The sequence below is a fragment of the Centrocercus urophasianus genome, unplaced genomic scaffold, assembly GCF_019232065.1.
Source record: "Centrocercus urophasianus isolate 14NV4802_14NV808 unplaced genomic scaffold, USGS_Curo_1.0 seq_10, whole genome shotgun sequence".
Lineage (NCBI taxonomy): Eukaryota > Metazoa > Chordata > Aves > Galliformes > Phasianidae > Centrocercus > Centrocercus urophasianus.
This window is the reverse complement of record NW_024884142.1, coordinates 41,582,434-41,607,271: the sequence shown is the minus strand read 5'-3', so window position 1 is coordinate 41,607,271 and position 24,838 is coordinate 41,582,434. Positions and strand designations below refer to the sequence as shown.

The 24,838-nt window shown below is 39.3% G+C and overlaps 1 protein-coding gene across 2 annotated transcripts in view; it reads left to right on the top strand.

The window, feature by feature from the left end:
- Nucleotides 1–24,838, top strand: part of CEP85L (centrosomal protein 85 like) — a 141,495-nt gene that overhangs the window by 92,235 nt on the left and 24,422 nt on the right. For both annotated transcript variants that reach the window (XM_042811955.1, XM_042811945.1), the window contains exon 4: nucleotides 14,723–14,844. In XM_042811955.1, the coding sequence (XP_042667889.1) occupies nucleotides 14,723–14,844 (122 nt within the window). The remainder of the gene's footprint in view (nucleotides 1–14,722; nucleotides 14,845–24,838) is intronic.

Here is a 24,838-nt window from a genome sequence, read left to right as displayed (position 1 = left end):
TTGCAAATTTCAACTGTATAGGCATTGCTAACTGAATAATCTGTGCAGAGTTTGAGCTGTCAGTGTTTGACCTTTTGGTAATCCATGACACTGCACAGAAGTGAGCCATAACCCAAGCTTCATTATTTATAAAAGCAAAGAAATTCAGCTATCAGTCTGACTACTCAGGTTATTGCCCTATTCCGTAGCACTGCTCTAGTTTTCTCTCATACCAAAGAAGAGTACATTAATGATATCATACAGCCTTGTGTTGTGTGTTTGGTTATAAAGCAACTAAAAGGGAAGGGAGAAGTTCCTGCTCCCACAGGTGTGCACTGGATTGCAGGAGGAACCGAGTGGCGGGTAGCAATATGGAAGTTGAACCTGGGAATTAAATCTTTCCTGTTGTAACCAGCAATTTTTGACCTGATTCTGAGGTGCAGTTCATACCCACTTCCCTGGGCAGCCTGTGCCAGTACCTGACCACTCTCTGGTGAAGAGCCTGTTCCTAATACCCTATTTGACTCTCCCCGACACTGTTCCATGCTGTTCCCTTGGGTCAGCGCTGTCCCTCTTCTCCCTGTGAGGACCTGCAGGCCACCATGAGGTCTTCCCTCAGCCTCCTCCACTCCGGGCTGAACCAGAGCTCAGCTCAGCACCTCCTTATACAGCTTGCACTCCAGACTATTCACATGTTTATAGCCGTCCTTTGGAAACTAATAGGTTTGTGTTTTTATATCGTAGTGTCTGAAATCTCACACAGTTGTTGAGGTGAGGATACACCAGTGTACAGTATCATCGAGTCCCTTCAAGTCTCCTCTTAGAACAACTCAAAGCTGCTTACTGGCATTTTTAGGCTGAAAGGTGCTGTGATCTGCAACTGCTTCAGGGAAGGTCAGGTTGGGGCTTAAGAAATGGTTCTACACTGGAGGTGATCAAGCTTGGGAACAAGCTCCCCTTGGCAGTGGTCACGGCACCAAGCTCCTGGAGTTCAAACAGCATTACCAGTATTTTCAAATGCTCGATGATCCTTGTGTGCCTCTTCTAACTTGGGGTATATTATAATTGTAGTTCTTGCAACGTGGGAAGAAATCCAGGCGTCAGCAAATATGCCTTGTGAGGTACTTTTTTTATGATCTCTGGTAAGGGAAAGGCATCTTTCAGTTATATTGTATTGCATGTATCCTTCAGTAATGTTTGTATTGCAGACTGAGTTCAACTTGAGGGCAGTTCTTTTCTTCTATTAAAAAATACAGGCAAAGCGCTATTTTCAACCCTTGTGAACAGCAGTTCAGATTTACAGCAGGTGGGAAGATAGCCTGATCAATTTAGAGATGCTCACATTGCTCACGACTTCGAGTTCTCTTGCTTGAATTTGATAGATTTATGACCCAAATGTTTCTTTTCTGCCTGATGCTTCCTTTACTACTTACTTAAATGATTCTCACCTGGATCTGGAATATGACTAGATTCTGACAGTCATTTATCAATGTTTTCTGGGTGTATGGGGACAAACTTGTCTTTTTGAGACTGCAGGTTTTCCTCCTCCTATCGTGATGCTCACAGCTTCTTTTAGCATTGTAGAGAACAGCTCTGCTGAGAAATTTATCCTTGGTGTTTTGTTTATCTCCTTTGGGAGAAGTAGCATTTTCTTCTGCTAAGCATTGGACGATCGTTAAGTAGTCTGATCTTCACATTTTGTTCTTCGTTATAAACAACAAGAACTAACTTTTGAATCTTCAACTTTTGAAGTATAACACTGCAAAGTGATTAACAAACCTGTGTGAACAGAAAACTATGACTTGAGCTGAAATACTTCTCATTTCAGGAATGCTGAAGGCTCTGGCAGGGCTAGTTGCCTGATTTACTAATAACCAGAGACATTTTTGGAAAAGTCAGCTTGAAAGTTCTCAGTCTAGTCAATGTTACTGGCATGAACTTTTAACTATTAATGCAGATCACAGAACTCACAAGCGTGTCACACAAGTTTATTGTCTTTGGTGCTTTGGCCTGGGATTAGGAGAAAAGCAGAGGAACAAGAAATTTTGCCTGGCTCTGAAAACTGACAGTAGCCTCCCATACCCCTGCAGAGAACTCTTGTTTGCCTTGGACACAACGGAACTAGCACAGACTTGACTTCTTCTGTTTTACAGCAAAATATTGATGGCACAAAAAGCCTGCTCTTTCAAATACTTTATTACTTCTATATCAGTGAAAATAGATTAATGAAGGTCAAAATAATTAGTAATTTGAATAGTAGCAGTTAATTACAGTAGTGCAAAGTGCCTTCAAAGTAATGTGATACAGAATAAGACATTTATGATCATCATTAGGGTGGAAAGTTTTTCCTTTTTGTAAAATGCTTGTGGGAATTGCCTTTGGTGTTTACAGGTGTCCTCAGTTGACTAAGCTGAATAATGTTTTAGGTGGTATGCAGAGATCCTTATACCTAAGAAACTGTGTTGAGTGTCTTTGAGATAAATTGTTCTAGCAAGCACAGATACTAGCTGTGTTATTTGACATGTTATGAGTGATGGATGAATAGTGGGACAAAGGCATATGAAGGAGAGATAAAGCTGGAAGCCATGTTCCTGTTGCCAAGTGTTGATGCTGGACTGTCTCCACTTCAACAGCAGCAGCGCAACAGAAGAGAAATGTCTGGGGTTTGGACTCAGCTGCTATCTGTCTCCAGCTGCAGGTTGTCCTCACAGAAACAAACTTCCCAAATGATGAACTCACCATTGATCATCTAGAAGCTGAAGAGTTTTCCTGTGTGGGACTTTACAGAAACCTTTTCCTATGGTGTGGAGGGGCAGCTTGTAGAGTAGCAGCCAACGGCACATCCACCTGCCTGACAGGCACCTTCATTCAGGTTGGCATGGAGACAGTGTCAATCAGACATCTAAATTTGCTGAAACAAAAAGGCTCTTCATGCTAATTCTTAGTTGGTCCTACTTTGAGAGGTATGTTTGAGAAATGCAAATGAGAAATACCTCTCCTCCTCTGGGTCTTTATTTTATTTGAATAGTGGTAAGCCTTCCTTTTCTTCAATAACAAAATGTCATTTCACAGTTACACATGCAAGAAACAAACGCTTTGTTATAAATTTTATTTCATGCCATTCCAAAAATTGAAATCCTAAACTAATTTTTTTCAGAATTTGAGGGAAAAAACTTCGTTTTTCTTTTACCCTATTATGCATTGTGGCAAAACTAAATGGTGACCTACTCTTATAATTCAGACCACCTCTGAGTTAAAAGCACAGATTTCCCCATCTTGAAAGTATTTCCTAATTATGTATTTTGCTGTGGGCAGCTGTTTTCTGATAAAAGTCTTATTCTCACTCACTGGAGGACAGACTTTGCCATGCAGATTTGGGTTTGACTGATGAGTGTTAGAGCACAGCTTAATGGAAATAGCCATGGACTGAAATTTGAAGAATAATGAATTTCAGTCCCACCTACATTACCACATCTGGGGACATGTTTGGTTTCTTCGGTGACTGTAAGACATCTATTTTGAGTCTAAATCATAGAGAAGCTAGATAAAGACTTGCATGTACAGCTTTGAAACAGCTTTTAGTTCCTTCCAAATGCTTAGTATTATTTCTTACTGTTACTATCTTTGGAAGGGTTTGCTGCAAGTGTCTCAATCTTCTTTTCGTTCTCTCTGTACTGGACAAAAGAGATTCTCCAGCCAGGTGTACAGAAGAGCTGCACCAGGCTGAAGTGTAATGCAGCACTGCAGCATTTTCCAACAGGATGAAAAATGGCTTCTCATACTGTCGTGCAGAAGATGCAGCTTTATCTTAATTTTAGCTCGAAGAATGTTCTGGATCGATAAGACCATGTTCTTCTAATTCAGATACTTATTGAATAAGTGTTTATGTTTGTTTTGTTGGTTTTTTTTTTTTTTTTTTCTTTAGCTAGGAATATTCTTATTCGTGTTTAACAAAGCCAGTGTTTTGCTTACAGAACATGATTTCCAACTAGAGAATCTGCAGTGTTTTGGTACTTTTTGGTGAGCCTTGGAAAAAGGTGTCTTCACTTTTATCTTGCTATCCTTTCTGTAAATTCTGTCTATAAAGTAGTTTCTTTACAATGTCTCTTGAGACCTACAAGTGGGACGTGCTAACTGCTGGAGGTGGAAGTGCTATTTATTTTTAGTGTGATTTCACTCTGCTGTTTCTGCTTATATTAAGATCCTAGGTCTGCCCCCATTAATTTATCTCTTAAAGAAGGAAGACATCTTCACACACTGACACCAGTGTTAAAATGCACCCTTACATCATCCCTGCTTTTGTTAGAGACAAGTGTGTTTCAAGTACCCCTCATAAACTCAAGTGGAAAAGGTTCGTAATTTGAATTGAAGCCAAACAGTTTAAGAATCCATCAGTTATTCCATGCTCAAATTATGTGACTATCATCCACGTTTGTGTGGTTCCCAGTTTAAAAGAGAATCCTGTGTTAAACTAGTTGGGTTTCTTTTATTTGTCAGTGGTGCAAATATTTCAGGCTGGAATCTTCAAATATGTGACTCTGGATTTTCCAATAGTTGATTTTTTCAGAAGTAAAGGCCTCTGTAATTCCTTCTATATTTGGAGGGGGGGGGGGGGGTTGGGGAGGGAGTGAAGGAACAAACAAGCAAACAGGTCTGTGGCGTTTCCAGATGGGGTTTAAACAACCAAATAAAAAACACAGAATGGAAGAGAAAAATATTTTTCCAAAATTATGGTACAGGTGCCTGAGTCACTGCTGGTTGTGTCACGATTTATGTGCTGCTGTGCAGGGATGGTGGTAGCAGTGCCTTTAAGCAATGGAAACATCACAGTAGATCTACATGCTGTCCTGCTTTTTTTTTGCTGGCTGAATGCAGATCCTTCCCCCAAGGAAGAATTTCCACAAGGGAAGCAGAAAATATGAGCATGCCCTTAATGTTTCATTTACTGAAATCTTTTCAGGTATATACAGGCAAAAGTAAATAAGTCCTGTACTCATTGTTCTGAACTCAGGAATCCACAGACTTTATCAGCTTTGCATGGATCTGTTTCTTTAAACAACTTGTTTTTTTTTTTCATCTTCCAATACTCAGTAAGATGGCTTATTAAATCTCCACATTCTGCTGCTAGTAGAATTATCCCCATGAGGGTGTAGAAGGTAGTAGAGAAAGCAGGTCACTACGAAATCATATCTTCTCTATGTGGTCTCAATTAAAACATGTACAGAAGTTGCATCCACAAAACTTGAAATGCATAGTTACAAGGAATTTGTCTGGATCCTGTTCTTTGTGCAAGTGTTCACTGAAACCAGTTCTGGATTGCTATTTTTAAATAGTGTTCTTTTGTGAATTTGTTTTCGTGTAAATATTTTGAACACTTATGCTTTATTTTTGTGGGAGTTCTTTGTTTGTGTTTAACCTCTGTTAAATCTGATGAATGTTAAATTCGTGGTTAATGTTTCTTTTAAAGTCATGAAAAGCTGAACCAAACAATGCAGATGAAGTGAGGCCCGGTTTTCTGGTTTGGGAGATGACACTCTTCACAGAATCCAAAGATTATCCATTTGAAAAATGGAGACCATTGATAATGAATTTGCTGAGGATCACTTCCCCAAATGCCTGTTCTTGTTTCAGATTAGGCTGAGAGGAACACTGCTCTCTTTCAACATGTTTGCAAGTCAAGAGACTCCGATACTCTGCTTGGGTAGGGTCTTTTAAAGCTTCTTTTCCAATTATTGGACAGCAGTTTCTTTTATCAAATATTTGCTAAAGTAGAACTCTTTTAATTATTCTCTTGTTAGAAAAGGGCTCTTGTCCATTTCTGTGCAGGACTGGTGCCTGCTCTGCACATCCTTGCAGAATTTCATGCAAGGGGGCAAAAACAGAAATTTTTGCTTCTTTCTAGCTCACTTTTTGCACCTGCTTTTCTTTGAGAGTGAGCAGAAATAATATTCAAATAATGAACAGGCAACTGACTTTATAAACTGATATTTGTAGATATCAATGATATTTCTTTAAGAAAGACATTTTCATAAATGATCAGAACTTGTCTGAAGATGTCCGAGTGTGAATGACCAAGATACTGTACTTTCAGAGATGTTTCCATTTATGATTGATTTGTGTCTTATTTTTCTCCCCAACTAGTCCTTTTCTAATCTATTTCTGTCTTACTCATACGGCCCATAAAATCTTTCAGTGAATAATGTATGCCCTACTTTTGTGCTGCACTTAAAACAGAGGGAGGGCACTTTATGGGCTTTCAACAATTATAGTCACTTTTTTTGCATGCTGCTTTCCAGGTCAGAATATGAAACACAGAAGGTGAATTTAACTTCATTGTGTTGCTTCCCTGAAAGTTCAAGGAAAAAAGGTTATGGTTGTTCTTGTGGAAGCTCCTTCCATCTTCTGATTTCTTTGGAGTAGAGAACATTTGAATTTAACTGTAATGTGAAGATAAAATGAACACTTAATAAAACAAGTGCTTCTATACTTAGGAAAGGCCCCAGTTGTTATCAGTGGAAAATTCCAGGCACTGTTGCTTTTAACGTCATGTTAAATGGCACCTAGAAGTGTTTTGTGTTCATAACATTTGCCAGAATATAAATGGAAAGGATTTCTGACAACAATAAAATTGGTGTGGTGTGGACTATAGCGGAATGTTATAGCAACACGTAAAAACAGGAGCTGTTTAATTGTTCTCGGGAAGATAGACAGAAGAGGGTGCCCAGCTGGCAGCTCTGGAATTGCTGCTCGCAGCCTGATGGAGTGTGGTGGCTGAGGTGGGAAGATGCTGAGGGCTGATTGCCTGTGGCCAGTCTCAGCGGGACCCTCCTGCTCTAACACAAAACGGTGCACTTCAGTGAGTGTCCTGCCAAGCCTCCTGGAAGTCACTGTTTTGACTTCTTAGTTTGCTGGTTGGGACTTATGCCCAGTACTGTGTCATGTTCCAATGTGTAGCCTGGGTTTTTGCACAGTCCTGCTGGTTGCATTTTGGTCACCAACACATGCAGTCCATGTCTGTGGGCCTGGCCTGTGATGCTGGCCCTGAGCGTGCTGCTGTCACTTAGCTTACCTGCTCTGGGCTGGATGGAAGCTCATTTTCTTGAACTAACCTGCATCTCTGAACACCAGATGTTGGCTGGTAGTCATTCATTTAGAAGCTTAGAAAATATGGATAGTTTTTGAAGGCTTTGGCACTGTCTGGAGTCAAGATATCTCAGTTTGAGGTTCGTACCCAGCACAAAGCTGTGCCATTGCATATAATCTCAGCTGCTGCTTTATGTAGCAGTGTGTGCCAGCATGTGATCTCATGGCCTGATGTGGTGAACCCAATGCAGATAACCAGTGTGTGTGTGTACAGCCAGGGGGGGGCTGTCAGATATGAGTGTCAAAGAGGTGGGAAGGGGAACAGGCCTGTCCTGATAGCAGCGTTTGTGTGTGCCACCTATAGTGACGACATAGCTGCTGTCAGACCTGTGCAGCTACGCTGGTAGTAGCAGTGCTGTGTTTTTTGTTCTGTAGTGATCAGCAGAGCTGGCCGCAGTATTTAGTTTCTGTGTCAGTATCCCAGCTCACTGCTACCCTGATGTAAGCTGCTGGAGTGAGGAATCATGGCTTCCCTCCCTGTGGTTGTTAAACCCAGCCTTGACAGCTCAGAAGCTGCAGTGCTGTTGGTGCTGGGAGAAGAGAATGCCCAAATGGCAGCACTGTAGAGAACAGGTTTCTCCCTGACTGGTGTGGAATGAGTCTCTGAGGGCCCTAATGTGTGGGTCATGTCCTGTCTGCAGTGCTGCCTTTGTATGGGAGAGACACTTCAAACGTTCTTGGCAAAATGTTTGATTAATAGCAAGAGGGAGGGTTGCTTTTAGGAGGTGTAATAAGGGTGTTGTTACTATTGATTCTTTCTATATTTGGAAGCTTTCCCCTTCCAAAAAATAGGACAATGGTAGTGTCTATGGATATTCAGCATTAGAGTTTAAGTTTTTTTCTGGAAAAGCCTTAAGAAGTCATAAAGCAGATGCAATAGTGCAGCTGCCAAACAGATGAGAGGCTTGTGGCTGCTAACTGTAAAGATGGACATCTCACTATTGCAGTTGTGAATGCTTGCTGCAAAAAGAAGAGAGGGAACCAGGCAGAGCACCAGTAAAGGACTTCATGGACTTGCTTTATAAGACCCTAAATGACTCTTCAAGGCCAGCCTGGCTGAACCTAATTATATAAAGGCCAAAAAAAACCCACAGAAAACAAAACAAAAAAAAAAAAAACAAACCAACAGCAATGCTTGAAAATAGGGAGGAAGTTGTCCTTTTTTGTTGTACTGTTTAGTCAATTTTAAGACTCCGATTTACAAACACTCAATTAGCTTTCGCAAATCAGGATACCAACAAGTACATCTGTCATTCTGACTGGCTGTTAGAACTTACGTGTGAAACCCATGTTGTTGAACTGTGGCTGTGTTTTTAAGGTCAGCTGTTTCTTAAGTGAGTTTTATTTCTGTTTTATTTGCCCTATGTTGTTGCCTGTGCTTTTCCTCCAGTGCTCTCCAAAGTGTTCTCCATTCTGTTCTTAATCACAAGTAACTATGCTGGGATCGGATTAATCCCAACGCTGAGCAGAATTCCCAATGTATTATTAAGTAAGGATGGGCTTGCCTCAAGTTTTCTAAAATTTATTCAGCATAGTTTTTAAAGCTTGAATATTCTTTTGCTTGTTAAATGCTTTAGTTGCTTTTCCCAATTTTTTTTAGTTTATTCTTTATTTTCGTGATATTCCTATCCCAAATGTCATTCTGTAAATCCTGGTTGAATATGTACTCTCAGCCTGGGAAAAGAAATATTTGCTGTTTTCTTTTATGCCTCTTCAATCTTTGTCTGTAGTATTCAGTTCTTTATTCATAATTTTTTTTACTAAGCTTCCTAATAATTAGGATTGCTCTTGAACATGTTCTACTATTTTAGTGTCTTTCTGGTAGTACGGTGCCCAGAACTGAACGTATTTTTCCAGCTGGGTTTATGCCAGAGCTATTTAAAGTCACCATTGTATTCCTTCCCTCTCCTCCTTTCTCTGTGACCTGACACACCCTATGTAGGCAGTCCAGACTTGCAATATGCTTGTTTTCAGGCAACTCCTGACAAGTTTATTCTCTCTGCTGGTCTGTCTCTATTTTTTTGAATTACTTTGCAATTTATATGTCTATGTAAAGTCTACTTCAGAATTTTTTCCAAGCTTTGTTGATTTTTGTTATTGTTTTCATTTCATATTTCACCGCTCCCTATTAGTGTAATGCTAACCTTTCCATAATACATCAGTGTTCTTAGTACCATGCCAATTAAATATGCTTTAATTTTGATTTTGTCTCCTCCTCATTAAAAATTCCCCAAGGAGCAACACAAGTACCAGTGCTGGAGTGAGGGTGCAAGGGCTTGATTTGATGCTCGCTCTCTCCCCCATGACTGCTTCAGATTTGTAAAAGTACAGCAAAACATGGTGCAGCTTTTGTGTTAGTGCAAGAACTTCCCTGATTATGTTGGGCTGAGCAGAATCACTGTCTCCCCTAAATGGCAAAGATGGAGCAGAGCAGTAAGTAGGTGGCGGTAAAGCACAGATGCTGCAAACCAAGATTTCTTGATTTGATCTGTACTCATGTTTTTACCCATCTAGGAATATATTTTAATGCTGCTTTGTGGCTGCTTATTCTAGTGCATTTGAGCAAGGCACAGGATTTTTCTGCAGAAATGGTTACTTGCTTTGCTCTAAGGTCTTTTAAAAGTAGGGTCCAATTCGGCTTTACATCACTTGTGCAGTGTGAAAATCCCTAGCCCTGTCTTGCTTTGCTGTGAGGAAGGCAGTCTTGGAGGACTGCCTTGACTAAAGGAGCTGTTGCATTCCAAAGCACTCTGTCTGATGTTGAGAATAAATCTGGGGAGGAAGGGATGGGTAAATCCTTATTTCCTTGCTATGGGCAAGGACCTGTTGCGGAGCTCTTCAGTGACCACTGTGCTGGCTCTCAGATGGGATCGTGTTCCTGTTGCAGGAGAGAGCAAGAGGTACCTCTTCAATAATTGCTGCATGTGTGGGTTTGCCCACTCAAGGGAGGGTGAGAGGTGTGTCCCTGAGGTGCAGCTCATGAGAGAATCTGCAGTACTTTCCTCTGTGTCAGTCCTACAAAGAGAGCTGCTTGTGGTGTGGTTCATCGTGATTGCACTGATTCTGTGCACTGGGTTTATGTGGGTACGCAGCCTTGGTTTTGTTCCAAGTAATGAATGGCAGTGAAACTTCACAACATAAGATTGATAACAAGCTGCTGACCAAAAGAGGTTATTCTTGTGAAATCTTTACAGTTATAGTACAAATACTGTTAAAGTATTGAATTACTGCTTCAAAATTCAAAACCTACTGCTTTTTTTTTTAGTTGTTGTTTTTACAGTATATGTCATTTTGAGATTTTTGGACTGCACCTCGACTCTGCAATACAGTGTATTATGATGTGGAGTGGAATGCTGCTCATAAGCTGAACCACTAAACTGTTTTGGGTAGAAACTGCGGAGAAGATAATGTTAATTACTGCAGTTAAAATCACAGTCATTATTGGCCTAAATGATCCAGATGCTGTTATCCTGAAGTCCAGGGAAATGTTATTTTCCCACTGCTAAGAAACATGATGGAATCAGTCAACAGTGTGTATTCCAGCAATAAATATTTACATATAGGCTAGTACAGCAAAGATTTCAAAATTTTATTTCCCAGCAACTGACAGTGTCTCAGCATGACTTGAAGGCTTGCCAAGTCATGAGCCCTTCTCAAAAAAAAACAAGCAAGAACCTTTGGACACCACTGCTTTGAGGGAGCAGATGTTCTTAGTCCAAGGCTGATGTACTCAGAAGAGGTGCCAGTTGACAAAAATAGTTAGATTTTGGGGGCCAGATGGAAAAGAATGCTGTCTGATTCGAGTTGGGTTTATTTTGTGTGTGTATGCTTTTTGTGGAGGATTCAAGTTGAGTACTTGGAGTTGGGAATGATCTTCTGCTATTCTGTGTGTGAGTACTGAAAACATGTTTTGCCCTTTCTGTTTGGCTAGATGTCCTTAAGAGATGAACTACTCAAATGTAAGTGGACCACCTGTGTGCTCCCACACCATTCAAAGCATCTAGAAAGTTGTTTGGAGTAGTCAACACCACATGCTCATAAATAAGTGAAGTGTCTTGTTATTCTGGGCAGTGCTAAGAAGTATTTTTAGCAGGTTTTTTTTTTGTCGTTTTTTAAATTACTGAAATGTGATATCAGAAAGATCTTTCGTTGTTTTTGTCTCTTCAGAGTGATGACTTGAAGAACACAGGCAGTTGAGATAATGTAAAATAATGTTTTATGAATTTTGTGAGTATATCCAGCAGGCATATAGTCCATAAGATTTAGATGTATTCCAGCAAACATCTAGATCGGTCAACTAAGGAGGCATTATGTATTATATTTTTTTAACAACTTACCACTAGTGTCTAATTGGCAAACAGTTACTCAGTTCTTAGCTTTGTAAAATGCATTGCCTTGCTTTTCAGCGCCAGTAATATTTCATTGTCTTCTTACATAGTCATTTATTGAAACCAAAGTTGAGGGCTTTATTTTTAATTTTAGCCTTAAACATGAGTTTGAAAATGTGCTAGATTTAAGTAACAGACTTGCTTTGAAGAATTGTGCTAGAGAAATCACTGGTGGCTTCCAAAATGTTTTCAGTTAAGATTGCTTAATTTTTAAGTAGTTGTCTGTATTCTCATTCCATCTCCATTCCCTTTTAGTTGCTTTTCTGAAGTTTTATTTTTATAGTTTGATTTTAAAAGACAAAATTTGCCTTGCTCAGTAAATGGAATGATTAGGCTTTATAAAGCCATATACTTTCTGTTTCTAATGTCAAACAGTTGTGGGTGGTTTGTTGTTGTTTGGCTTTTGGGAGGGGAGAGGAGTAGGGAAGGCACAGGGAGGTGGGTAGAGATGGAATTTCTGGTTCTGAGAAGAAAATTGAACAAGGATCCAATCCAACTTTATTTAGGACTGTTTCTTTTCTTTCTTTTTCTTTGTTCTTTTTTCTTTTTTTTTTTTTTTTTTTTTTTTTTTTTTGACTGCATCACAAGGATACTGAAGTGGACATATTAAAAAAAGGGTTAACGCTATAGTGGAAGAAGCAAAGGAAAAATGTGTGATACGAAGTATAATGTTAGTAACTGCTGTTGCCGCTTTATATGACCTGGCACGTGTGACTAAGAGAGAATTTGACTGGAATAGTTTTGTGCTGGTGACTATTAATTCAGGCAGTCACAAGAATAACTGTAATACAGAACAATATGTGACAATCCTAAGGTATTCTGTAACTACTGATGACTACTTTGAAGTTATGTGGTCTAGTTTTGGCAACCCAGACAAAATTAATTTTTCATTCATAGATCTGAAAAGATTAATCGTGTGTTGTGCTGATGGGACGGAATTACTTGGTTAACAAATTGGTGGGAAATCTTAATCCAGCTTTTTCTTTCCCTACCTCCCAGTAGAGTACCATTTTCATAGCTTCCTTGAACAAGCATAAGTTTGGATTTATTGGAAATGACAGATGTGAAAAGTTTTATTCCAACAAAATTTTCACTGAGCGTGCTCCAACAAGCAGTTGCATGAGGCACCTTTTTTAGGCACAGTGTTTGAGAGAGTTTCAAGATGTTTTGATATTTTTTAGTGTTTGTGGGATGTGGTCACGAGCGAGCATAGGGGAAGAAATAGTAGTCATAGTCATGTATCGTTGAGCCATTTTAGGGTAAAATTTGGTAGTATTTGACATTTTACTTTTCCACAAGAGGCACTGTTACTCCTGTCAGTCTGGCCTTTTCATTAAAATGGTGATACTAAATACTATCCTGCTAGTTACATAGCTGACAGTAAGCCATCTAATTGCTGCATTCCAGATATGTGTGTTTATTTATTTTGCTTTGTTTGAGAATGACTGGTACAATTCAATTAGATGTTGGATGCTTCTTTGGGTTTGTTTTTTTTTTTCAGTCATTGACATTAGATGTTTAATGTGTAAAATTGTTGTGTGTGTTTGTTGTGTGAAGTTATTAATAACAAATTATACTGTTGAAGTTCTCCAGATTGTTAAGCAAAGGAAGTCTTATTGATAGAAGCAGATAATTGGGCATTATAGGAATTTTTTTTTTTTTTTTTTGGCTTTTTTTTTGTAACAGTCTTAAAATAATCTTGAACTAGTTGATTTTGTCTTTTTAAACCTAATTTTAAATTACATATTAAATGAAGGAAGATGTGTTTCAGCCTTTTCAGGTTCATTTTGTCCATGAGCACATTAGTTCAGTTCAATCCTTAGACTGAATGGGGAAAAGCATACTCTTTCAATTTACAGAAGAAGCTGTCAGGAATTCATGATGTCAGCACATCATAATTTTGGGGTTTAGGCAGTAACTTCTCAATATTCAGTTTAGCTTTAAACAGAAATGCATTCTACTTGAATATCGTGGACCTAATTTTAGTATCTCATGCTGTGTTTTGGTCTTAATATAATTAATTATAGTCATAAGTTTAAAATCCCTAGAGCAGTCAAATACAAATGTGCAGTACTCGCACAGATATCATTAAAAACTGTATTTTAACTTTTAAACCAAATTTAGCCGTATTTTCACTTTCTTCTCCTGCTTCGTTCTGAAAAATTAAAGGCACCGTAGTCCAAGGTTGCTCCCTGATAATAAAAATAGAAGTCTTTTTTTCCTAGAGGGTGGTGAAGCCCAGGTACAGAGTATCCAGGGAAGCTGTGGCTGTCCCATCCCTGGAGGAATTCAAGACTGGGTTGGATGGGGCTCTGGGCAGCCTGAGCTGGTGGGTGGGAGCCCTGCCCACAGAAGGGGATTATAAATGGATGGCTGTAAGGTCCCCAGCCCAAGCCATTCTGTGATTCTGTAATTTTTCTAGTGATGAGAAAAACACTGGAAGAGGAGATGATGGCTCATGGCAGCTGATGCTGGGTTGCCTCCATCTGTAGGCTAAAATTCTAACTTTCCCTTATGTGGATTTCTGACACAAACGCTCATAATGCTTTTTATATTCTGAGTATAAAAATATTCCCTATTTATCATCCCAGTTAGTGATTTACTTCTAAACCATGTTGTTGTTGGCTCTTATTCAGCTTGCCTGTTGTCTTCAGATCACTTTGTAATGAGGCAAACTGCCTGGCTTTTGTGAATATCAGTGGCAAACCTGTAATCTATTACTTCTGAAACTTTGTTCTTGGAAGAAGTTACTGTTTAACCAGGATTGTATTCCCATATTCTGTACTTCCAAGGCTATTTTTCTCTTTGCTGAAGTTACAGGTGGGAGTTAACAAGTGAAAGGAATGGTGTTATCTGCAGTTATCAAGCAGATCTACAGCTATTCAGCTATCTCATTTTCAGTGCTCAATTGCAGTGGTATATGAACAAAATGTTTCTCTTAATGTTCTAAACGAGCTTTTCATCTCATACTAGTTTCAGGGCTATGAAGTCATCAGTCATTATAAAGCATTTTTTAAGTCGTTCAGGCTGGACTAAAGTCTGTTTAAAAAAAGTGTGTATAAATCCTATTGTTTTAAATGGAGTAAATCTGAGTAAAGCATAAAACAGCATGACATTTCTGAAACAACAAGCCACTTAGTAAATTCCCTGGTATCTAGAAAATAATCTACCTTTACTGTTTTTGAGGCTAATTATAGAAATATTTTATGCAGGTTCCGACTGGAACATCTCGTCAGAGTTACCCAGCTACCACATATCAGGACTTCAGCAACTGGGAATCTCTAATGAAAATTAAAGAGGGGCTGCTAAGACAGAAAGAGATTGTGATCGATCGGTGAGTAAGCTGCTCTTGCTGCGTTTGTTAGAGCAGATGACATAAAAGCTGTGATGTAGAAACTGGAAAAGTAGAACTGTTAGCTTTCAATCCAGCACATACTTACAGACAAAATATGTGGGACTCAGACCTTGCCAGGAGAGAAGACAGGCTGCTTACTAAAAGTCTTCTACAAATTTGGGAATTTACTCAGGGGTTTGAGGCTTTTGCAATGGAAAAGGGAGAGCAGGACCAATAGCTAGTTCTGCTGTCAGCTTGCCCAGTCTAGTTTCATTTAAGTATTCATGTTCATATTGGATATATTTCTGCTTGTATGTAGGGTCTTGGGATTGATGCAAGCTGAGAGCTGGTAATCTGCTTTGTACTGATTTTATTTGTTGTGAGAAAAGAAAGAAATGCAGTATATCTGAAGCCTGCTGACAATTAAAGCTTTGAGAAATTGGTCTTTGAAGAAACGTTTATTGGCAAAATCCGATTTAATTGCTCAAACAAATTGTTCAAATAATAAAATATTAAAATCATTATCTACTTATCAAGAGATACATAGTTTCAAGTTGCAATTGTTATCAATAGATAACATAAAATAGAAACATAAAATAGAACATGGCAGCAAGTTGCTACTGTAAGTTTCTAGTACAGATGATACAATTTCTGGAGTTCTAAATGTTTAGATGGTATTAAGCCTCAATGAGGAAAATGTGCTTCTAATAAAGGGCCTGAGCTTAATGAAGCTTGCACTAAATTATCAAATGTCATCAGGAGCTGCAGAGTTTGGATGTAGGACATTTAAGAAGGGTATTTTTATATTTGACATAATTATCATTTGGCTTAGTCTGTGTTTTAATAATAAACTCTTGACTCATGACTGAAAGGAGTGGTTGTTCTTATCTTGAAATAGTTTTGGCCTCTTATTGATATTTTGCTTCTCAGCCTGGAGAGAACTGTGTAAAGCAGGTGTGTGCTAATAACAGGAATGTCAGGCATCTGTGATAAATGTTATTTTATTTCATCTGGTAGTTCTTCTCCCTTAATTGGATGGAGATGGACAACTTTGGCAGCAGAATTATACTTGTGCACTATCTATTCCTTCCCCTCTTGAAACAGAGAAGGGAATTGTGATGAATTAAGATGTTTTTGACCCCTAGCAATCTGACCATCACTTCTGCTGGCCAGCATCATTTTTCCTAGATCAGCTTAGACACCTGATAGCATGCATTTTCCTGCCCCTGCAGTGGAACATGGTCCCCAAAGTAGGAAGTGGCTGGTGCATGCAGTCAACATCCTGCTTTAATGCAGACCTTCCAAGGGGACAGGCAGTTGAGGTGGAAGAATCTGTTGCTGTTGCATAGATCTCCTCTATCAGAGGATAAAGGATATCCTTTATCAGAGTCTTTTGATCAGCTGTTTGGGAGCTGTCTAAAGTAAAGCAGCTTTTCCAGGCCTGTTATATCAATAGTAGTGCTGTATAACCTGCAGCCCTCTTTTCAATGCCCAAGCTATCACTGACATTTGTAAACACATAATGCATGATGGCCAGGGGCTGTCTTTTGTTGCCTCTACTGAGCACCTACGCTCTACAGGAAGGCTTGTTACACAACGGCAGGTAAGCCTTCAGTTCACATTACTCTTCTCACAGTGAAAATGGGTTTACAGTCAAGGGGAAGTTTCATTTTACTGAAGTGACAGTTTGCAACTAGTTACCTGGTATCATCCATCCTGAGGGAGAAAAGCAATTTCTTGACATCCCATGGCAATGTGTATGATCTTTTTTTGTGGAAAGCATGCTTTTGTATGAATTTGAGATAGTGAATACAGCTCTTTCTGGATTGATGAGAGAAGTCAGTTGAGGTGATCCCTTCTCATTCATCTGAAAAGACAAAATACACTCTGAAAGCTACTGACATGAACAAAGACCACTTTGTGATCTTACAGTCATTTGCTTTAAATAGACACTTGGTGTTGCAGTTAAATACAGCATGAATTGCAATATAATCATAAAGCACAGAAGGGGCAGTTTCTAAACATTACGCCTCCATTTGGGCAAAAAAATTGCCTCAAGATTTATGATTTGAAAACAAAGTTACTTCAAATAGTTGAGTTGTATTATTTAAAATCAGTACAAAATGTTGCGTATTTATAAAATCTTTTGCATCTTCTTATATTGTTTTCTTTTTTTTTTATTTTTTCACCGATGGTTTCTTTCATGGAGGAACTAGTACATAGTTGCAGTCCAAAATTCTAGAAACAGAACATCATTATAAAGTGCTAGTGTTCTATTTATTATTAGATGGAGCATTCATAATTCTTATTTATAAGTAAAGTATAAATCCATATTTTAAAAGACATTACGCTGAGATCCAATATAATGTCTGGGACTAAACCTAGGATTTTTGACCCCTGTTCTCCTTGGTCTTATCTGAAACTTTTTTTTTTTCCTAAGTTAATGAAAATTCTGAATACTGGCCTAGAATACGTAAAATAAATGTACTAAGTTTTACTAAGTTTTGTTAATTAGAATTCAAGATAATGGGATTTAAATTGTAGAAGTTATGCCTTTAGGTTGTGGAGGAGGAATTCTTTTGTTGATGGGAGGACTTGATACTAGGTTGAAAAAGTTTTTCATGCCTTTGGTTCTTGCAGAGCTTTAGAAAGCGTGGTTGTCTTAAAACAAACAAAGAGCAATAACAAAAAAAAAAAAAAAAAAAACCAAAAAACAAAAAAAAAGAACCATGGCTAATGTTGAATTTATAACCTGGTAAAAGAAGGATATCAGCAAGACTTGTTTAATTAATGGGGAACTGGGGAGGGTCAGGTTGTCCCTGTGACATTTGGAAATTGGAAGAGTGGTGTAGCAGTTGGCCAGAGGATGCTGGAGGTGGGGCTCTGAACTGGTGCTCTGGGCATAGGTGTTTGCAGTTGAGAGGTACAAGAAGCAGCAGAATGAAAAGAAACACCCCTAGAACACCCTTATCTTGCTCTTGTCACTAGCTGCCATTTCACTGGTTGCTGTCCAGTTTATTCGAGGTTAACATATGCTCTTCTGCTGTGAATTGCAGCAGGAGGTAGAGGAGTTGAACGCCACAACTTAAGTGCTTAAATCTGTTGATGAGCTGGAAGTAAAGGCTGCATACATAGTGGTGTTCTTGAGGTGCTCTACTTTGTTGTTGTAAATGCAGCAGAGAGGAAACAGAAACCTGCTGCCTGCTTCCCTTCTTATCCCACGGTAATTAAAGGGCAACAAAAATCCAACCCATCCGGATAAGAGTATTCAACTTCCTTGTTTTGCAACAGAAATCTAACAGTTTGGAAAAGCTGCAAACAAGATCTTGTTTGAAATAACTCAAGAATTAACACTTGCTGTGTGAATCACCACACTTGGATAGCTTGTGTGTCACTGGAATTCAAAGACATTAGTAGAATGTTAGGAAAAAAACAGCATTTGTAACTGGAATGAATGGCTTGATCTGTATTCTGTACACTGTTGAACATCAGATTTACTGGTAGATGAGTTAAAATTATTTGGATTTGTACATCTGAACAAATACAAATGAACACAGTAGCATAAATGTGTAGGTATAAAAGTGGTTTAATTTTGCTTTTAAAGCTGCTGTAGGTATCACTGCAAATTTAACAAATCAAAGCTTGAAATCCATTTTTAAGTCTACTCTTAAAGAGTTGGGGAGAAACCACTTTTATAAAGGGAAAGTGTGGCATGAGGGAGGGAGCCTGGCATGTGTGTACAGAGGTACACAGTGACTCTTACTAAAGGTGTGTATCATGCTTTTTCCACTTTAAATCTGTTGGTGCGGAGTATGAATAAGGGCAAAGGGTCTTAACAGTTTTGTTTGTAAGAGGAAATCTGCTGTTGTAACACTCGTTACTGGAATTGGATTATGTCATTGCCTCTCTTCTGCAGCTTAATGTGTAACACTATGTTGTATTTGGCACCAGAGGGAGCCAACAGTATATGCATTAGTTCAGAAAATTACAGCATCACATTGTAATTCTCAGCGCTGTTCCCGTGTTGTGTATTCTGTTCAGTTCATTAACAAAATGAAATTACAGCATTTTGGTATAACTATGAACTTCTCCTGTGACTGGCAAGCCACTGTGGATGTCTCTACTGTGGTATTGGCCCTGTTTGGCAGGGATTGCACGTAGTTAGGTATGTGAATAAATGCCAAATATCTGAATATATGACATAAACTGCTGAAAATAGCACTTTGCATGCAATGTTCTCGTCCGGGCAGCTTAAGGGCATTTGAACTGCTTTTTATGGAAATAAAGGTATAAAAGTATCATTTTAGTGAATAGCTGTAGTTCCTCGGAGCATAGTAACATTCACAGTCTGTAATCAGTTGCTAAATTATTAGCTTTCTATCCAGAGTTGAATTACACTTTACTGTTTTCATTAGGACATTTGTATTAGATTTTCTTTGCCTCCTGTCAAATGGACTTTACTTGTTGACGTCAGACTGGGCGGGCTGATAGCGTTCATGTTACTGCTAGTGCAGGGCTGTGATTTCTTAATTTTTGGATGCTCTGTAAGCATCTGCAGCACTAGCAGATACAATTGAAGGACCCATTAGTGCCATTTTTTATGAACTAGCACTGAAGCTTTAAGTCACCCTGGATCTGAACAAACTTGTACAGTGGGAGTCTTGTGCAGGGATTAGGCTACGGGGAGCCTTCTTGAGTGTCTCGCTGTGTAAAATATTAATTGCTTGCAATAGTATCTTCAAAAACATGAATTTATCTTCTTTTGATGTCACTGATCTCCTTGGTACTTGGTGGTTGAGGTATCTTGGGCCAGTAAACTTTAAGTAAGAATTTTAGAGCTTTTAAAAGTTCACCTTTTCAGGAGAGAATATGAGTAATATTGCTGAAATGGAATAGTAACAATCCTTCATTAGATAACAGCCTGAATTGTGGCACCAATGAGAAGTAGGAAGGACCTGACTAGGTTGTTCCAGGCCACAGGGATACACTGTAGCATGACCCATGTAACCTGTTCTTTAAAGCCTGCAGTCGCAGATGTTCTACAGCGTTTCCAGTTGGACAGTTCAGAGATTACCTAGCTTAATCATTACGAAACTAAGCTTTTCCTCCTAGGTCATATTTTCTGGACCTCTGGTAGGTTTCCTTATTCCTTGAATTCTCTCCAACTGATTCTACATCTTCTGGAAGTGTCAAAGTTGGACAGCTGAGGCTTTCTTCCTGCTGTGACCCTCTTGTAGGCTGCCTTTCTACATTGCCTGCTTTTGTAGTACAGCATTGTGTAGTTGTACTCAGTCCTTGCTCAATAATCCCAGATATTATCCTCTGGAACTTCATTTTCTTTTCTGTGAGTTTAAATGTTTTTAGGATGTCCCACTATTGACAGAGATGGGAGCAAGCATGATTCCTGTCAGGAGGCCTCAGAAGTTGCAAAACTCCATTGTGGGAGGGAGGGAGCATCCTCTGCCTGTGCAGGCAGCCACATCCATGTTCCACTTGTTTCTCACTCCCCCTTGGCTACATGGCTGACATCATTTGACCAAGTCAAGTGCAGTTGTTGGCTGTGCTTTTACCTGGCCTCCCCATATGTCAGTGCTAACTTGCCTCCTGAGGGTCAGAATAGCATAACAAACTTCAATGCAATTCAGAAGAGTCGTTTAAAAAGTAAAAATCCACCTATAAGAAAGATCCATTCTGGATTCCTAGAGGAAGAAAGAGAAAGGAAAGAAAAAAAACAATGCCAAAAAGACTTGATTGCATAGGAAGTTGGAGTCTATCTATTTTCACATGAGCTTTAGTCGTATAAGAGCTCTTTGGCTTTATCTTCCAAGTTACGGAAATGTATTTGCATTGTTTTTAGGACTTTGTGTACTGCTGACTTCTCTCTCTATCAGTACTCTGCACGTTTGGTCCCAAGAGATTGTGCCTTTAAAACAAAGGGATATAAAAACTAGTATCCAGCTTCTTAAAACATCAAAACAAAACGGTGTACCTCTAACTGTGGTGTGAGATGAGTGATGCTTTTGCTTCTGAAGGACCCATATTGTATTATGCTTCATGTTCTGATTCTCAGAAAAATCTTCTGAAGCATTTTCACCTAAGGCAGTGATTTCTCGGTAACCTTTGAAGGTGAGCATCGATTTCATTTGACTTATTATTAAATTACTAACATGATTTCTGCAGTGGAGGAAGCTGCTTTCTTCAGTTCCTGGAGTGTCTGAAGGTGCTGGACCTTTATCTTCATTTGTAATGTAGGATTCTTAGGTTTATGCTAATTTAAGACTTTTCAGAGTTGAAAGGAGGAGGCAATTTTCTGGCAACCATAGGTTTTTCAAGATGCTTTTATATTAGAATAAGTGATGAAAGGATTTTAGGGAAACAGATGAGTTGCTCTCAGGTTGAAGAAAATGTGGCTTGTTTCCAGGCAAATGCACATACGAGTGTCTGTCTAAGTGTGTGTGCCTGGTTAACTAGTCCAGTGTGAATATGAGAAAATGTTGTGAATGCCAATTATGTCCTACAAACGTTCTGAGAGAGACATAGAAGCAATTTGTATATTAAGCAGTTTATTTATTATTAATGCTGGTCTCTGAAGGTAGTCCAGGCTTTTGCATGCAGAGCTACGTTGTATTTGTACCCCATGTTCTTTGTGCTGATCTGAGTTTTCGAAGAAGTTTGTTTGAGCCAAAGGACAGAACTACAAATTAATTGAAATCAAGATTCCCTCCACACCCCCTGAACTGATATTTTACAGGTAGCTGTAGTTTTCATATTTAAATGTCTTCAGTTTGTGTCAAGAGATAAGAGTCATTTTCCTCTGGATTACGACCAGCTTCATAAATAGAATCTCAGTCATCCAGCATGGGATGAGCTTGTCTGCCATTTTGTGAAGGGCGGTGTGTTGTCTTCCCCATGTCAGTCTACACAAAGGAACAACACAGGGATTATGCACCACTAGCAGCCCCTTGCTTCCAAAGGGGCAGACAGACTGTAAAAGTTGCAGCCCCCCATGGGCTCTCAGGAAGCAAAAGGGTGGGTGGGCATCAGGCAAAGATCCAGGGAGTTGAGCAGACTGGGCAGCAGTGTGCTATTCTTCTACTGTGTGTGTACCAACTGAAAGTGAGCTGCTGATTCACAGACTTGGCTTTAGGTGAGCTAGCAACCATCGCTTTGTGCCAGGTCACGCTAATGCTCATTACCAGAGAGCAGTGCAGCTGCTGGGCTGTTTTGCTGTTGGTGAGGGACTAAAAGGAGTGCATAATCAGTTAAAAGTATTCTGGAACGTATGCGTATTCCAAGATACTTAAAATTAAGGTGAAGTCATTTGTGAAAACGGTACCATCAAGTTTGTCCCTGTGTCTTGGATAACCTGTCACTGTTGCTGAGTCCCTTTAGAAAGAAATACCTGGGAGCGGCGCAGGTAGGATTTGGTCTTAAGTTATCTGTATGTACCTGTATCTATAAATTATGTCTGAAGTTCAAAAAAGGTGGTGAAAAGGCTCAGAGTGAAACTCCCATGGTATCAATGGAAGTTTTTGGAGTAATAATAATGAAAACATGGATATAACAGGCAGGATATTCCTGAGGAAAAACAAAACGAAACTGACAAATCAACCCATCTAAAGTAAAATCCAACGATACAGTGGCTTCGATATCTTCATTGCGGAGCTCTTCTGTGGGTAATGGAAGTGGTATTCTTGCTCATTTAAAGAAGATATAAAATTCATTTGTTCCTATATTCCCCATTCCTGGGGACTTTTATGCCTTCGAGGGCAGCTGGAAAGATTTATGCCAGATTCGTCTCTGAAAGCAGTGGTATTAGTGCTATGTTTGTATTAGTTGGTTGGATGGGAGAGTTAAAGTTTATACACTTTTCAATGATATTTTCTTCTGAAACATCAAATTAAGTAAGGCACACTTTTAAATATCCCTCCTGAAAGGATATCTTTTATTTCTGCCTTTTTAACTTCTTTTATTTGTTTATTTTTAAACGAACTTTTCTTCCCTTTGAGTCCTAATGATTGGTTTGCAACTTTAGAGCAAGACGATGCCTCCTGTTCTTCTCCCCTTAAGTCTGAGTATAAAGGGAAGGATGAGTCTGGACATAAACTTGGAGTATTTTCTCATCTGACTGACGGGATTGAATGAAATCCTGTGACAAGTCCTATGATACTCAGATAACGTGCCAGTAATTGTTACTTTGCCTTCAACATAGAGTTGCAACACCCAGTGATGGAGAAATGGAGTTTGTGAATGAGAGTAGTTTTTATGGTATGAAGTTCAGCGTTTCTGCCTACCCTAGTTGTGCTCTGGCTTCTGTAGAGGACTGCCTTTCATTAGTCCCAGTGCCCTGAGCTCAGGCCTGAGCCTACTTACCTTAAGGCACGGCTGCCTTCTGAGGTATAAACGTAGTGAATGCCTGGGGAGAGCTGATGCCATTAGTGGCTCGTTAAAGAGAGGGAAGAGCTGCGAAAAGCTCTGACCAATCTTGGCAAAAGGTTACAGCATTTCAGCCTGCTCTGATCTGCCCTCTGCGAACATGCAGGGTGCACGTGAGTTCCGCAGCCGTTACAAGGGGAGAGTGGCCTTGCTGTCACATCTTTCCATCTCAGGATTATTTTTGTTTTTTGCCTGACCAGAGTGGCAGTCAGCACGTACCTGCTGGGGTGGAAGATGGATTGGTGATGGGGAGGCTTGTGGGGACAGTGTCCCCTCTGCAGTGTGCAGGTCGTGTTTGTGAAAGTGCTGTAATAATGTTTGCAGCCTGCGGTTATGCTGCAGATTAATAGTAACAGCTGTGGGGTAACAGAAGATTAAAACTGTCTTAGCATATGAGAACATCGGTGAGAAAATGCATCTGGTATGAAGTCTCCAAAGACTTACAGGACTGTATGTAAATAGTAAGTATGTTTCTATGGTGCTTTATCTTTCCCTCTGCTTGTGACTGCTGGGCTGTTCGCAGCATTTTTGTCTCTGGGTGGCATGAGGTTAATGGTATTTTGAGAGAGGCAGTAATGTGAAGAAGCTGTGCAGGATCTACACAGACGTGAAACATTTACATGACAAGTTTTGCTGGCCAGGTTTCAGATGGGGCAGAGTTTCACGCTTTGCAGAGCAAAAAGAAATGTGGTTACACTCTTCGCTCATGCAGCTCTGTTTCATCGTGGATTAATTTGTTCTACCTTTTTTCCTACAGGGATTTGTTAGGGTAGGGAAAAGATTATGAAATATGGTACTGTAGTTGGAGGTTCAAAAATATTTAAAAATGCTTACTCTGGGCTGTAGCATTTGTCTTGAGCTATTGAATTCCTGCCCATAAAGTGAGGCACTGCTAAGATGTAATCACTCAGAAGGAGAAAATTGCATAGTGTCTTCAAGGGATGAGTGGCAAATGGATGAATAATGTTAAAACAAATGGGGCAGGGATGTTGTAATAGCTGTATCTGGTAAGTAATAAGGTAATAAAAAATGAAAAACGACTTCTGTTCATGGATTAAGACAAATCATAATAAATGATCCTAGTCCCTGTGACCAAGCATGCAGCAGAAGCCAGCAAGGCTTTATATTTTCTCACACGATTACACTAGCACTTGAGCTTGTATGTGGCCTGTTACAAGTTACAGGCATACTCTTTTTCTTGATCTTCAAATTTGCTTCTTCCAAAATGTTTGAAGCTTTTTGATTGACGTGCCCTCATACAGAAAGACACTAACCAAAAGAGCTGAGTCTGAGTACAAAGTTGTTCAGCGTTACATAGTCCATTTATGTGGTTTTTTTTTTCTATGAATAGTAAAACTGAAAAAGGAAGCCTCAGATTTACCTATTTATATATTTTAGGACTTGCTGTGGAGTCATCTAAATGCATTCGGTTGCTCTTATTTATGAATTGTCATCTTAAGGCACTACAGAATTGCAACTTGTTTGTACTGAGTTCCCACTCATTGTAATTCTTTATAGCTGAAGAAATAGAGAAATGTTAAGAAGATAAGTTTTGAGC